The 15,215-nt window shown below is 36.5% G+C and overlaps 1 protein-coding gene across 9 annotated transcripts in view; it reads left to right on the forward strand.

Annotated features, from left to right (window-relative positions):
* The window catches only part of PCDH9 (protocadherin 9), a 672,836-nt gene that overhangs the window by 435,821 nt on the left and 221,800 nt on the right, over positions 1 to 15,215 (forward strand). For 3 of the 9 annotated variants that reach the window (XM_031504816.3, XM_085556425.1, XM_085556438.1), the window contains one exon: positions 168 to 2,044. The exons of the other annotated variants lie outside the window; for them this stretch is intronic. In XM_031504816.3, the coding sequence (XP_031360676.1) occupies positions 168 to 175 (8 nt within the window). In that variant the 3' untranslated portion in view covers positions 176 to 2,044. Of the gene's footprint in view, positions 1 to 167; positions 2,045 to 15,215 lie in introns of those variants that run through there. 9 annotated transcript variants of the gene reach the window in all.

The raw sequence follows: 15,215 nt of genomic DNA on the forward strand, positions 1-15,215 counted from the left end.
GGGGAAGTAGTACTGCTCTTAAGTTTCTTGGGTTTTTGTCTATAATAACAAAGGTTAAAAATCTTATCTGTGCTCTTGGAAGGTAATTGAACCTGAGTTCTCTTGCATCCCAGGAGTATAGAATTAAGAAATAGTTTCTGTCTTTGGCATTTCTCCCTTTTGTATAGATGATTAAGTTGTCACTGGGCCTGTACAAACCAGGAGAGAAGGTGGCCTTGGGATCTGATGAACAATATTAAGGTCCATCTCCTCATTTGGGCAGAGCTGGATCTGAATGATGACATTTACATCATGGCAAATGACAACATGAACTGTGGAATATTGACTTTGGCAATATTTTTCTCATATGTATATAGCAAGACCAAAAGGTTGTGTTGGATAAAACTCTACAAAGAAACAATTTGAAATGTTTTACTGAGAGTTGCATTCTGGTTTCTTTTCCTCTATTTTCAATTTCCTTTTTTTCTTTTTTTTTTCCTCCCCTGGGTATGACACCTACATTTTCTTCTCTTTACCAAAACAGAAATGTTTTTGGAACTGTGATGTTAAACCCTTAATCTGTACAAATACAAAGAATGATAAAAGAATAGCAACTATGTATGGATTGACTCTGGAGCAAGAAATGTATGTCTGCTTAAGCAAGCAAGGAGCTTAAGTGGAATTATCTGGTTAATTCTCTGACCATGTTTGAGACTTGTGAAAGATTTAAAAACATCAGAGAGGAGTTTTTAAGGCAGCATTGCATGTTGGCACTGTCGCATTGGCTTCACAGACTCTGAATTGTACATCTGTTCAAAAGGCAGCATGAAAGTCCTCCAGGAGAGTTAGGAAAAAAGGGCTTAGTAAACTTCATAGCAAGTTATCAAAAGTGCAGTTCTGGAAATTTTGTGTTAAACACATTGTACAAACACAGTATATTAATCATGATCATCTATTCATACCTAATATAGACAATAATAGAAGATTAGTCAGAATGAGTAAGTGTTCTTAAAAGCTATATGAAAAGTTTTAATATGTTTGTGGTTACACCTAATTTAGTCTTAGCGATGCTAAATTTGTGTCAAATTTATGAAAATCTAAGCATCAAGCTATACTAACTATTAGTGAAGTATTGAAGTGTAGGGTTTTTTGGGTTTTTTACCACATATTTAAACAGTATACTCTGTATCTCAACAAATCTCACAAACTGAGAAAGTAATTATATGGTCAGTACTGTGACAGAAATTTTTCTAGAAAAATCCAAGCCAGGATGGGAGTCATGTATCTCATTAGATAGATTTAATTTCTATATTGTATTCAGTATCAAGCTATTGCCTAACCACGGTATCAAAAGTTATTTTGCTACTGTAGGAACAAGTTTTAATGATATGTGAAATAAGGTTTAAAGCAGTTTATGGTTACTGAAGATCCTGTGGGAATTTTCAGAAGAGAAAAAATGCTGTCTGGTATTGGCCAAAGTTACTTTCTGGGTATTTACACGTGTTCATGGTTAAAATATGTAGTATTATTTGAACATTGTATTATTCCTTGACACTCCTAAGCTGCATTTCTAGTTCTATTGCAGTGAAATGTTCCCTAGTTGTATTTAACTGTAGAGGTAGTTTGGTTTCAGTGGCTGTTTAAGGGATTGCTGGTTATGAAAATACTTGGGATATTCTAACTATAAGTAAGGAATAAAGCCCTAGAAGAGAATTATAGCATTATCATGTACATGTACTGCTAGCAGTTTTGGATGATAAGTGTTGTATAACAATATTTTTATTCTAAATGCTTCAATTGAAGAGAAAGAACAGTGTTTTTGGGAATGCTTTCAAATGACCTCTACATCAAAAATAGAGATTCGTTCAACTGTATTTTTATAAAAGTTCATTCTAAGTAAAACTTTGCTTCAGCTCATAGGAATGTGATGTTAATCTTGATAGTAAAGTCCTTGCCTCATGCTGAGAGCAATTTTGGTTAATGACTTTAATGATCAGTGAATTGTGTGGGTTATTACTGTACACTGTGAAGTTATGTGAATAAAAATACAGCCATTGTTTCTCAATATAATGTTGCTATTTTAATTATATTTGAAGAGTGACCAAGGCTCAGGTCTTCAGAACCTGAAAAGGGGGAGGGGGGGGGGGGAAATGTGGTAAAATTCTTGCTAACTTTTTTCACAAAAGTATGAGAAACCTTACTGCCATATTTACTTGTAGTCATTAGCTTGTACAGAGACACAAGAACTACAATTACATTATTTAATGAAATAAACACACACAGTGAGGGTACATTCATCTAGCTAATCTGAAAACAGAAATCTTTCACACTGGGTGAAACTGAAATGAAGACAGAAGCCAAATATTAGCATTGTCTGCCATACGCTGTCACTGCAGCTATGAGATAAAGGCAAGAAGATAGAAATATGAAGACTTTTATAATGAGATGTAAGTCCAAGTTTAGTTTGCATCACTGAAACCTGTCTTCTTTATTTAGGTCTTTTAATTTGAGGGTTGTATTCATTTTGCTAAGATATTTTTTCCATTTCCCTATTGTTAATTGATCAGTATTATTGGTGGTCGGTTGATGGTCAGAGGAGTTTGATGTTAACTTGTCAATTGCAGCTCCTTATAGTTCACCTTTATCTCATTTGCAGCTTGATTCCTATAAAAAGGATTATATTCCAAAGGTCTATCATCTGATACAAGTTCTTTACCTATTAGTATATCAGATAAGAATTTAGAAAACATTCCAGTTTCTTTAGGATGTAAAACAAAGTCAATGTAAAATTGAATTTACTTATACTACTTTAAAACATCTTTCATTACCAAAATTCCTGCTTTCTAATGGTTTTAAATGTGCATATTGGGAAGTGTACTTTTAACACAAGCATCTTTATCATCAGTTGAGTTAAAACTGTACAGTTCTCTGATGTATTTTAATGTGAATTATTTTTTCAGGTACTGCTAAAAAAAACCCTGTGCTTTTGTTCTCCAGTAGTTGGGTGCAGACTTACTTTTCTTTACTATAAGTGTGGTTTTCATCAGCGTGAAAAAACAATCCACCTTATTAGTGAAGAATTCTTCTTTCACTGTGGTTTAGTAAAGGTTGTCAGGGATTTAAATTTGGACTGGAATTGTTAACATATCTAAGAGTTGCATGCAGCAGAGCAGTGCAATAGAACTGTACGAAGTAAAAATGTGCCTCCTAGTGTAAGGAAGGGGAAAAATTCATTTTCATGAAAATGCTTGATAAATCACATTTTGATAGCTGCAAGCTGTGGATGTGATTCATTTTTCTTCAAAGAGATAAAGAGGAATAGCATATATTTAGTGGAGTGTTAGAACTGCTCTAGGGAGAAAGTCTACTGCACACTGTGGATGAATCTATGCAATAATTCCAGCGGTTTAAGACCAGACAGAAATATAATATTTATGTCTTCTGATACGTGTTTACAAAGCTAAGTAAATGTTTTCCCAATTTCTACATCTTATTAATAAGTAGTATCAATATATATCAGTGAAGTAATAGTTTCATAAAAACATGAAGCTGTAGCAAAAAATTGTAACACACCCACCAGTTTCAAGATCATGTTTTTATTTAGCAAAATTAAATAGAACATTCTACTAGGACCTGTGTTACTTCAAAAGCAATTCCATATTCTTGGAAGTAATGTTATTATGCTGTGTTTCAATAATAATGTTTGTGGATTGCTTTTTTATTTCCAGTACAATAAAAACTGTGTGGTTAAATTTGGCTGATAAATACCAGAGTTCACACTTTTTAATAAACCTAATACTGTGGCAGTTTAGTCAAGTAATGTCAGGGGTGTTAAATGGTACTCTAATTCCAGTAATAAGTAGGAATATCTCTGCGGCAGTGGTTTAATTATGATTAAAGTTCAGAGTAATGGCAAGACTGCCTTGTATTAGACTTGTTCACATGATAGTGTCCCAGGTGGAGAAGCTAAGCCTCTCCTGCAAAGGGCTTTGGTTTTACAGTGTCACTATCATTACACCCAGTGGGTGATGATGGTTTAACCTTGAGGGCATACCCTCTGCTTAATCCTGGCTTTCATTTTACTGCCTCCAAAGTGTCTTCTTTGGCAATATTGGAGTAGTCCATAGCTAAACAGCCTAAGGTGTAGAAAGAAATGCTACTGTATTAATGCCTAGATCTAGATAATTTACTGTCCATAGTCATTCTTGTGTTTTCATAATATGAGACTATGAGAACTAAAATAGGAACATTTGCCTTTGAGTCATATCCTCCATTTCATTAAACACGAGTTCATACCTCACTTGGAATCTAACACTGTCACATTTAGCTACAGGCAAGCAGGAGTAAGAAAAACTGGAGTCGGGTTGGTGAATTAGCCTACAGAAAAGCTATAAAATAGTCTGAAGTTGAATTCAATCTTAGCCCATGCACTTATGACTTTAAAAAGATAAATAAAATCTGAGAGGCATAAGAAGATTGCTATCTCTTTACATCTCTTTGATGCCTCATTGCAGTGAGGATTTAAAAATTGTCTTGGTTTAGAAAAGCCACTGTGCTACATCTGTTCCTATTCTACTCTCCTTTCCTCCACACACCAAAGCTAATTGGAGTGTAAATCAGGAGTCCATAACCATTGAATGAGCAATAGGAGGGAAGCTTGTCTCATTGCTTCTCCAAGAGGAACAGATAACTTTCCAAAACTTCCTAGCTGCTGCTGCCTGATAAGAGCACTTGCAAGTCCTCAGCAGTGAGATGAAAAGGCTACATGGGGCAGGGGGACTATGACAAGGGTTGGAGAATTAAAGGAATGGGAAGCTTGCATGTGAGATGAAAGATGATGCCTTTGGCTGCCATCTCTGATGATACCAAGGACAGTTTAAAACCTCAGATGCTTTCTCCAGGTTAAATCAAGGGACTTAAGGAATTAAAAGCCATTTTTCTCCTGTAAGTATTTTCTACTCACAAGGCTTTTCTTAATCTCACAACAAACCCAGATCTACTGCAGACATTTACAGACTTTTTTAAGTTTCAAAGTAATATTATTATCCAGTCAAACCTCTACCATAGCATAATGCTTAGTGTTTCACTCAACTTTCCTTAAATCAAACTGAGGTTTTAAAATATTCCAGTGATAAAATAGTCCAGTGATTTATTTTCAGTGGTGTTTGATTACATGTTTTATATGGGTTTACATGGCAAGGTTATGGGTAGGGGGCCTGCAGAGGGTGCCTCTTTGAGAAGACACCAGAAGCTTCCCCCCATGTTTGACAGAGCCAGTTCTCAGTGGCTCTAAAACAGATTCATTGCTGCCCAAAGCTGCACAGCAGCTGGGGGAAAGGAGAAAGAAAAGTGTGAGAAAAACAAACCTGCAGATACTAAGGGCCATGATGAAGGAGGTAGAGAGCATGCTTCAGACAGAAAATAGATTCCTCTCAGCTTGTGGAGAAGGTGGTGGCCCCAGCAGCCCATGGAGGACCCCACCCTAGTAGGTGGGGGCCAGGTAGGTATGCTTCCCAGAAGGAAGTTGGAGTCCACAAAGGGCGAATGCAGGAGCAGGAACTGTGGCCCCTAAGGAATGCACTCTGGAGCAGTCTTGTCTTGAAGGTTCACACATTGTGGAAGGGACCCATGTATTGCTGGGAAAGGGCCCCATGCTGGCCAGGGTATGATGAGGACGAAGCAGCAGACACAAAGTTTTACCGACTGACTGCAACTCATTTTCATATCCCTTAACACCACTTAGTGACGGGAGCAGGGTGGGGAAGAGTCAGAGAGGAGGGCTTGGAAAAATGAATTTGAGCCTGGGAAGAAGGAAGGCTTGGGAAGTGGGAAAGGTGCTTTTAGTTTTGTTTTTCTTGTTTCTTGCAATTCCACTTGGGTTTTTATTGATGACAAATTAAATGTGTCTTCCCCTGGCTGTCAGTTCTGCCAGTGACGGTAACTAGCCGGCAGCAGTGTGTGGCAGCAGTGCCGATCGTGATCCAGGGAGGCCACCACCAGCAGCAGGAAGATCAGACGAGACAAGCCTGCTGTTTAGCAGGGGAGTCTGTGTTATTTCACCCCCGTCCCCCCACCCCGTGCTGGGGGAGCAGGGGGGCAGGGGCCAGAGTCTGAGGAAAGCCAGAGTGCAGAGCCGAGAGCAGAGCAGAGAACGAGCAGACCCAGGGCCCTGGGGTTTTATCAGGTGTCCCATGGGAGGAGTCTTGCGGTGGCTCCATGCCATGACCTCGGGCAGATGGGATGAGCTGCTGGCACTGCCCGTGTGAGGCCGGGTGGCCACCACGAGAGAGGCACCCCAGGGGACGGCGTCTGCCACCCCGGTGGTGCTGAGCACTGCTCGTGGGTGCGCAGCTTTGGTAGCTCTGCACGCTGAGAGGAGGTGAAGGGATGAGAGAAGGACACATGTCTGCCAGCCCAAAGAGTCTTTATTTTCCCCAGGAGGGGCAAGAACAAGGTGCTCTCTGAGTGAGGGCAGGAACAAGTGCCAAAGAAATCAAAGATTGCAACAGCTTAAGTAGGGGGTGGGTGAACAGGTGTGCAAACCTGTCTTGCCTAATGGGCATAAACCAGAGAGGGACAACACCAATTACAGCAACCTATGATAATGTAACAGGGGTAAGCACAACCTCAGGAGACAAATAGAAAAGCTAAACTGGGGTGATTGATACAGAACTTTCTGGAAGAAACTGGGGGTGGTTACAGGATTGACAGCCAAAAGGGTATAAACAAACTTAGCTTGATGGAACCAAATAAGGAGAAAACAGGGAGAGGTGGGAAGATTGGCAGATAACTGGGGAGCCAAGTGGTGGGCACTTTTGGGGTAAACAACTTGGATCAAACAACTGTGAGGGGACAAATGGGGGAGCATAAAGGGTAACTAACATTGATAAAACCAACTGACTAAATCAAACCACACCACAAAAGAGTCTTAAAATCAGATTACAGCCTCCTCAGAAATGGAAGGGTCCGCACTAGACAGTGATCTCCCTGTCCTTATCTCAACCCTTGAACTTTTTCATCTCATCTTCTTCCCATCTTGTTGAGAAGTGGGGGTGATAGAGCATCTTGGTGAGTACCTGGCAGCAGCCAAGGTTAGCCCACCAGAATATTAAAGCTCGTGTTGTGTTCTCAGTCTGAAAGCATTTATTTTCAGTTTCTACCGCTTGTCTGTGTTACTGTACCACTGTTTATCAACATGAAGTTGGTGACTTCCAGAAGTACAAGTATATTTTGGGACCCAATGGACTTTTTTGACTAGTACAGCATCCTGCACAATACAAATCAGAAATCCTAGCCAATAACCTAAAAAAAGCATGTGTCTTCTGCTGGTGTCTACAGCATAAATGAAGAATGATTTCTTGATTTAATGATCTTCAGTGTCAGAGGAAATAGTACTACATTGCTTACTGATTTCAACTGAGTCTGGTTTTTATTTGATAAAAGGAGTTTTTGGTGTCCATAGTTCAGATAGTGTGCTCAAGTCTTCTTGAATCTGCACAACCTACTACAAAGGTTAATTTGTAGTAGTATTTTGAATGTTGCAACATTTTCTTCTTAAGCACTTTCTTCCTCTCTGTATGTTAATACTGGTCCAATGCCTGTCCAGTAAAAAAAAAAAAACAAAAAAAAAAACCAAAAAAACCATAAGTCTTCTAAATTCTAAATTGCAGAGTTTTAAAATCAGTTTTTCTCTTTAACAGTCATTGCTTTGACCTGAGGTTTCTTTTTTGTTTGTTTTTTTTTTTTTTTTCTGCTTCATAAACATAATGTGTACTTGTAAAAAGTACTGGTAACAGTACTTTTCAGCAATAGAACAGAGACTGATTTTTCTACTACTATTTAAAGACTTTCCATAGGAACATAAAGTCAAAATCACAATTGAACACCTATATCTTCAATCATCATGAAATATATTTGAAAAATTATTTTAGCATTCTACATGCTCTATCACCTAGCTGTATTTATCACAATTCACCTTTTAAAAGTGTGATAGTGTGATTATGGCAGAAATATTTGTTTGATATTTTTGAGGTTGCTGTTTCTAAATTCAGTGAAAGGTATTGTTGACAACTGTGACTCCTTGTTACCTTGAAATGACAACTTATTTCCCAGTGTTACATATTTTTTACGAATGGAGTTTTAGCAGTGCAACTTCTATTCCCAGTGGCAAGCTGACAAAAAGAAAGGTGATATTTGTTAAAGTGTTGAAGTTAGCATGGCATTTTAATTTCAGCCTTTAAGTGGTTACAAATTTTAAGTAGAATTAGAATTGTTGATGGCTGCAATGAGAGGAATAACTTAATGCAGGAAGAATAACCTCATTGCACCCACACAGACTTGGGCCTAAGAATTAGAAAACAACTTTGCAGTGAGAGAACTGGGAATCCTGATGGATAGCAAATTAGCCATGAGCCAGAAAGACACCGTTGAAGAAAATAAATCAGTCTCCTAACTGCAATAGAAAAGGTGCTGCCAGCAAGCTGTTGGGAAAGATTCTTTCTCTCTACTCAGCACTGGTGCGATACTATTGAAATGCCAAGTCCAGTGCTGGTTTCTCCAGTCTGGAAGGGAAATGGAAATATGGACTGAGTACAGAAAAGGACCACAAAGGTTATGAAGGTATTATAGCATCTGTCACATGGAGAGATGCTGAGAAAATTGTGACTGTTCATCCTGGAGAAGGGAGAGGCTTAGGAAGGATCTAATTAATGTGTGCAAATACCTGGTGTGGTGCAGGAAGGAGAGCAGAGAGAGAGCCAGACTTTTCTCAGTAGTGTACCAAATCAAAGAAGGAACACTGGGCACAAACTGAAATACAGACAAATTTTATTTAAACATAAAGAAGAAAAATTCACCACATTTTCTTGCTATTGGAACAATAGAAATCTGCACCAAGTTTTGCAGAGAGATTGTGGCATCTTCATGGATATTTTGGAAATTGAACAGGCCATTTCTATAGCTGAGTCATGGTAACTCCCTGAGTTCAGCAGGAAGGTGTGAATAAAGCCTCTCCAGACTTCCCTTCCAAGTTAAACTATTCTATGACTCTGAAATCCTATAAATTAATTAAATTTGTCTTGCATAGACTGTGCAATACAGATGTGAAGAAAAAAAAAGAAAGAAAAAAATCTGTATTCTCTGAGGTAAATCAGTATAAACTTGTAAATTTTTTGGTAGGATATCTGGTGTAGTACTATACACAGTACAGAAATCAAACACAAATAGGTACTATCCAGGTTATTGGTTTCTTCTCCAGTTTAGCTCCTGAGGTGAATATCTGAAATGGGTCAAGTAAATCTTGTAAAGAAATGCATTTATCCCACTGTAGGTTATGAATGAAGGCTGTGGAAAGTAATCGAGTAATACCACTGTTAGTTCCAGAAATTAATGATAAACCCAGCTTCATATTATATATTCTGAATTTGGATGCTTACATGCAGAAATCTAAAACTTTATCCTAAGTGTCTAAGCTCCCTTTTTAATTTACTGAGCACAGAAACTTTCATTTTAAGGAGGAAACTAAACCTGGCTTGCTACATTTCAATCGAGTCCATTCACCGTATTTCTGTTGAGTGTAATAGGAGCTCAAACACCAAATTCACACAAAGACATTTTGGATGAAATTTAGCTCCACAATTTATATGCATAGGACTCAAATAATTTGTTATACATCAGTATTTGGTTGAATACCTACTTCTTGTTAATTCCATTCCCTTCTTTCCTGTTTGACATCCATATCCAAACAGGTTGGGAGCCCCAGGATATTTCTAACCTGGCATTGTTGATGGTTAGACAGGAGAAGCGAGGTTTAGGTTGAGATTCATTCAAAAAGCTGTGAGTGCAGATGCCCTGTGTGTAACCTTGTGATGTATCTGTGACTCATTCAGATGTGAGTTGGAGGTAGATGTGAATTAGTCTGAGATCCAGGTGTACTCAGTGGAGACCTCAATTATCATAATTGAGACTAGAGACCCAGACAGTTGCGTCTGAGGAAGGATGTGTAGTGGATGTGTCTACTTTAATGTGAGAGGTATAGTTTTCCAAACTATATTGACTGGATTGAAATTGTGTATAGAGGAAGCTCAGACACCTAAATTTAGTTGATTGCCACAAATCCAGCTTTTTGTATGAGATGAATCTCAGCATTTCTTGTTGCTAAGGGAATACTCATATCTTTTGGGAGATTTATCAGTTTTTCTTATCTATCTGCACATAACATTTTTCAAAGCATAAAAGCATCTTTAGTTTTCATGCCTCATTTTTAAAGTACTAATTAAATAAAAATATCAATTCCATACCTTCCTTTTCTTCTTCATTTTTTTTGTTTGTGGTTTTGGGGTGGTTGTTTTTTGGTTTTTATTGTTTGTTTTTTTTTCTTTTTTTAATATAACTGAAATTAAAACATCCTACCTTATAAAAGCACAATTCTAAGGAAGGGTTTCTAAAAATAATTTCTGTTCTCTGATCAGTTTTCCTTCCTTTAAACAATCACCAGATATTGACTGGGAAGTATTATAAGTCTCATGCTATTTTGAAAATTAGCATATCTTGAAGTGCAAAGGATGTATTCTGGCTGTCTCTATACGCATATCTGTATGGTACATTCATGGAATCCACAAGTTCCTTCCTTAAAGCAAATATCTTAGTAAGCTTCACTTTCTGGGAAGGAAATCTAATCTTTTGGAAGAAAAAGTGTGATATCTGAAGAAATAACCTTATGCAAAAGTGTCTTTAGGTTTGATCTAGACTGGTTGAGAAACTAGGTGTTCATTTTATTATGCTTGTCTTATGGATTTATATTTTTCTTTTTCTCAGATTTTATGTTTGTTTGTTTTGGTTTTTTTTCCTAAGGAGAAATCCATGCATAAGAAGGGAGGTTCTCTGAATAAAATTTGAAAATTATATTATATAGGTAATAAATATTCTGTTTTCTTTCAAATGTTTGCCTTTGCAATGAATGTTTTATAGTATCATACATACACTTGCTCTGTCTTCAACAGAAGGAGAAGGGGAAGGAAAGATGAATTAAGAAGATAAGGAAAAAAATAAGGAATTATATTTGCAGTCTAAAACTCATTAAATAAATCTTCTGGAAATAGGAATAAGAGTTGAATAATTTCTTAGTGCAATGCTTTATCCCCTTTCATACTAATCCAGGTAAGTACATGTTACAATAAGTAGGGAGAGGGAAAATAAAAGTAAAATAATTACCTTTTTTCACTGTGGATCACATGTTAAATGTCTTTATTCTGTGGTTGCAAGATGAAGGCCTTTGTGCTACAGAGAATCCATCTGGACATGGTAGCAACATAAGCAACTAAACTTAGGATATATTTGCCCATCGTGAGGAAAGGAAAATAAAAAATCTTTTCCAAAACATTTAAAAACTTTGGAGTTTGTTCCCATATTGAAACAAACAAATAGATAAAGACATAAATAATTCTGTATGCTACATCAGCACAAAACCTACCCCCAAAAAACAAACAAGCAAAAAACCATGAACAAAACAAACGAGCAAAAATCAACCAAAAAAAACCACAAAAAAAGTTTATTAAGTAACATCTGTGCACCTTTGTGAGAAAGCAGAAAAACATTTTCTGGTGTATGCCTATATATATTTTTCATACTTGTATCAGTGTTTGTAGCTACACAATGAAGTATTAGACTGCACAGTAGGAACAGATCTGGATGTGAAGATCTAGAACTGGTGCTGAGAACACAGAGTTTGCTGTGTATACTTCCATAGCAGTTGCTCTGGACTTTAGTGGTTCATGGGCTGAATACCCATTTGTTACTGAATTTGTTTCTTTCCTTTCCAAAGGAATACCATCCTTGTGATCCAAAAGGTCTTCAAAAATATATCAAGTGGAAGTGATTAGGAGATTGATGTCAGAAGTACACTTCTGCAAGTTAATGTTATCTTACTATTTAGTAAGATATATTTCTATCTACATGAAACAACTCTTATTTTAAACAAATGTGCATTATTGAACTGTCATCTAAGTACTTCATGCTCAAATATTCCCAGCATATTTATGGTGATTTTGCAATTCTTCACTCTGAAAACCACCCAAAAATGTCATTTTCAATACAAAACTTGAAATGACCATTTAGGGGAAGGATTTTTTTGCTTACTTGGTGATATGCTAAAAAAGTGTTTAAGTTCATGGAGAAAGATTGAATAACTTAATTATTTTACTTTATCTTTAATGTACTGAACTATTCTATTCCATATCTTCATTTGTTAAATAGTTTCATGGGGATAACTATTGAAGACATACTCATATCAAGCAAAAACATCAATTGTAAATGATTCATTCATCTAAAATAGCTGGGAAAAAGCGAAAACCTTCTCAACTTTATAATAATTGCATATTTTATAATCCAAGAGTTGAATGGTGTGCTGTTTATTATTTTACACATCCTTCATTTTTTCTTATGTAAAATACATATAGGACTGACAAGAGAGTGTGATGGAGTAATTGACCAGTTTTGATGCTTAAATTTTACTGAATATTAAAAAATCATTTTTTGTTAAAGAGCAGTAGTCAATTACTGAATTTAAGGGAAAGGTATTTATTAGTAAAAACATGTTAAATTGTTGCTGTTTAAAATGAACTCAAAATATATAAGCACATATTGCAATATTTCTGAAGACTTACACTGTAACAAAGCAAAGATGTACAAAATTGATTTTATTTTCAGTAGAGAAGCCAATACAATTTGAGTGTTTTGGGGTTTTCTTATTTTTTAAATGTATTGGTTTTGCAAAAATGTAACAAAAGAGGTTGGTTTTAATTGGTGGTGTTATTCCAAGGCCCTTGAAACCCTGGCACTTACAGTTGTGAGTGTGAATGTGATCTGGCAAGCACAGCAAGTCATTAACTAATGGATTGTAGCTACACTCTTTCAATAAAAACGTGTAGGTGGTTAGTAATACCATAGTGTTACCAGCAGTTTTAAAGTCATTTGTAGGTTAGTTTGTGAAATTAAAAGTGTAATCAAAAATTTCCCTGCACTGTTGCCTTTTTGTCTGATTTAAGTGCAGTTTCCTTGGACCATTCGGAAGCGAAACTAAATTACTTAAAAATAATCATCCATACCACAATGGATTAGTTGTCTGAATTATAGTTTTACAGTTCATATATTTATTTTCATGAGAAATTAAAGGAATTGTATAAGATATTTGCTTTGTGCCATTACTCCAGGTCTTAATATTTATTTATTATTTTTTCATATGCTACACCTACTTGTCCTTCATTATTACTTCATTATGAATGGAAACCATATATTTCCAGATATAAATAGGCACTTAGTAATATTAATCCCTCTTGCATGAGCAGCTACACTGTTTGGAGACATATTAATTATACATTTTGCAGAATACTGAAAATATCTAGCATATGTTATAGATGAATATAGGTCACTGTGACAGCTGTAATAGATAAATATATGCATATCTATGCATACAGACATACATAGATATAACACTTTCCACTAGGGTACAGAGATATTCAGACAATCTTGAAGTTAATTATACTGACCTTTGTCTTCTCAGCTTCCCTTCAGCATTTAAAGAGACAGCATGACTGATTTTAAAGATGAACATCATTAAAAATAAGCTGATGCATCAGTGGTTATGTTCTGTTAATACCCTCTGCAGTCTTACCAGACTCTCATAGCCACATTCTCAATAAATTCTAGCTATGCTCACATGTTCTATTTCTGCATATCTGGACTGCTGTGTTAGGATGACAGCCCAGTTCATCTTTGAGAAGCCTAACTAAAATAGTCTCTTTAGGGACATAAAGATGGGAAAGTGTCTACAGGGAAATTCCTCATATGAAGAATGGCTGCAGTCACTTGGTGTGTTCAGCCTGGAGAAGAGGAGGGGACTGAGGGAGACATCATTGCAGTTACAACTTTATGAGCAAAAGCAGAGGGGCGGGTACTAATCTTGTCACTCTCTGGTTTGACAGGACTCAAACAAATGGCATAAAGCTGGAACAGACACCTCAGGGAAGTGGTCACAGCACCAAGCCTGTCTGAGTTCAAAAATCATTTGGACAATGCTCTTAGGGACATTGTGTGACTCTTGGAGTTGTCATGTGCAGGGACAGGAGTTGGACTTGAATGGTCCTTGTGGGCTCCTTCCAACTCAGAATATTCTGTTATATGGTTCTATGATTCTATGATTTTTTAACCCAAATTATACACTATGCACACTTCAATCCCTAGCCTATGAGTTATGCCTTCCAATAAAACAAACTACTTTACTGTTAAAAAAAAAAAAATTAATATTTTCTATCCTAAAAGTCAGACAGCATTTTTGAGCTACTCTGTGTAAATGCCAGAAGATGTCATGCCAAAAGAGGCGAATGAGTCTGGTTAAGCAATAAATAGTGAAGAATATTGGAATCCAAACAATAAGTTGCTTTACATGCTTTATTCTCCTTTGGAATAAAGGGTGATTCACAAGAACATGCATGAATAAATTTTAAAAAATCCTTATAAGAGCACAATAAAATTTAAAGAGCTACTTAAGAATAAGCAATTTAATGCTTTGGAAGACATTTTAGTACAAAAGAGCCTTACGGACCACAGTCTTTAATTTTTGGAGGAGCATTTTCTATGACCTTTCTTAAGTGTGTATTTCTCCCTTGCTTGCTTGTTTGACAAAAAGTATATTCTACTATTCTGTCTAATCTAGTTCAACTGTTGTATTTATTTTTTTTTTATTTATTAACGTGAAAAGAATAAATCCTGGTAGCATTGTATGTTGATGTCTCTCTTGTCCTTAGTTTAGAATTCCATATATCTAGGTTGGTGACAAGATAAAATGCCTTTCTCAGTGGGTCACGTCCAGAAGTGAATGCTGATATTGCCTATTCTGTTTCACAAGTATGGGGAGAGAAATGGAGAGAAATTGAACGAGTGTTATTAGGGCAGCAGAGAAAGGAATGGTTTGGAAGGTGTCAGGTAATCTGCCAGACTGGATAGATTATGCACGACAGCATGGGCATTGTGAATTAAAAAGTTGAGTGCTGTGAAACTGACATTGTTACAGGTAATGCTTCCATGTACATTGAAACATTTTAGAACAGCTCTGTGCTGCTCAAACATAGAAAGCGCTTTTATTTATGGCTCAAAAATGTCCATGAATCATTCTGTCAACTGAAAGAACTTGACGAAAGAACGCCTGTCCTCAGAAGACTGTGAAGTTCCAGAACAATCTG

Source organism: Lonchura striata, chromosome 1 (assembly GCF_050655825.1).
Source record: "Lonchura striata isolate lonStrDom1 chromosome 1, ASM5065582v1, whole genome shotgun sequence".
NCBI lineage: Eukaryota > Metazoa > Chordata > Aves > Passeriformes > Estrildidae > Lonchura > Lonchura striata.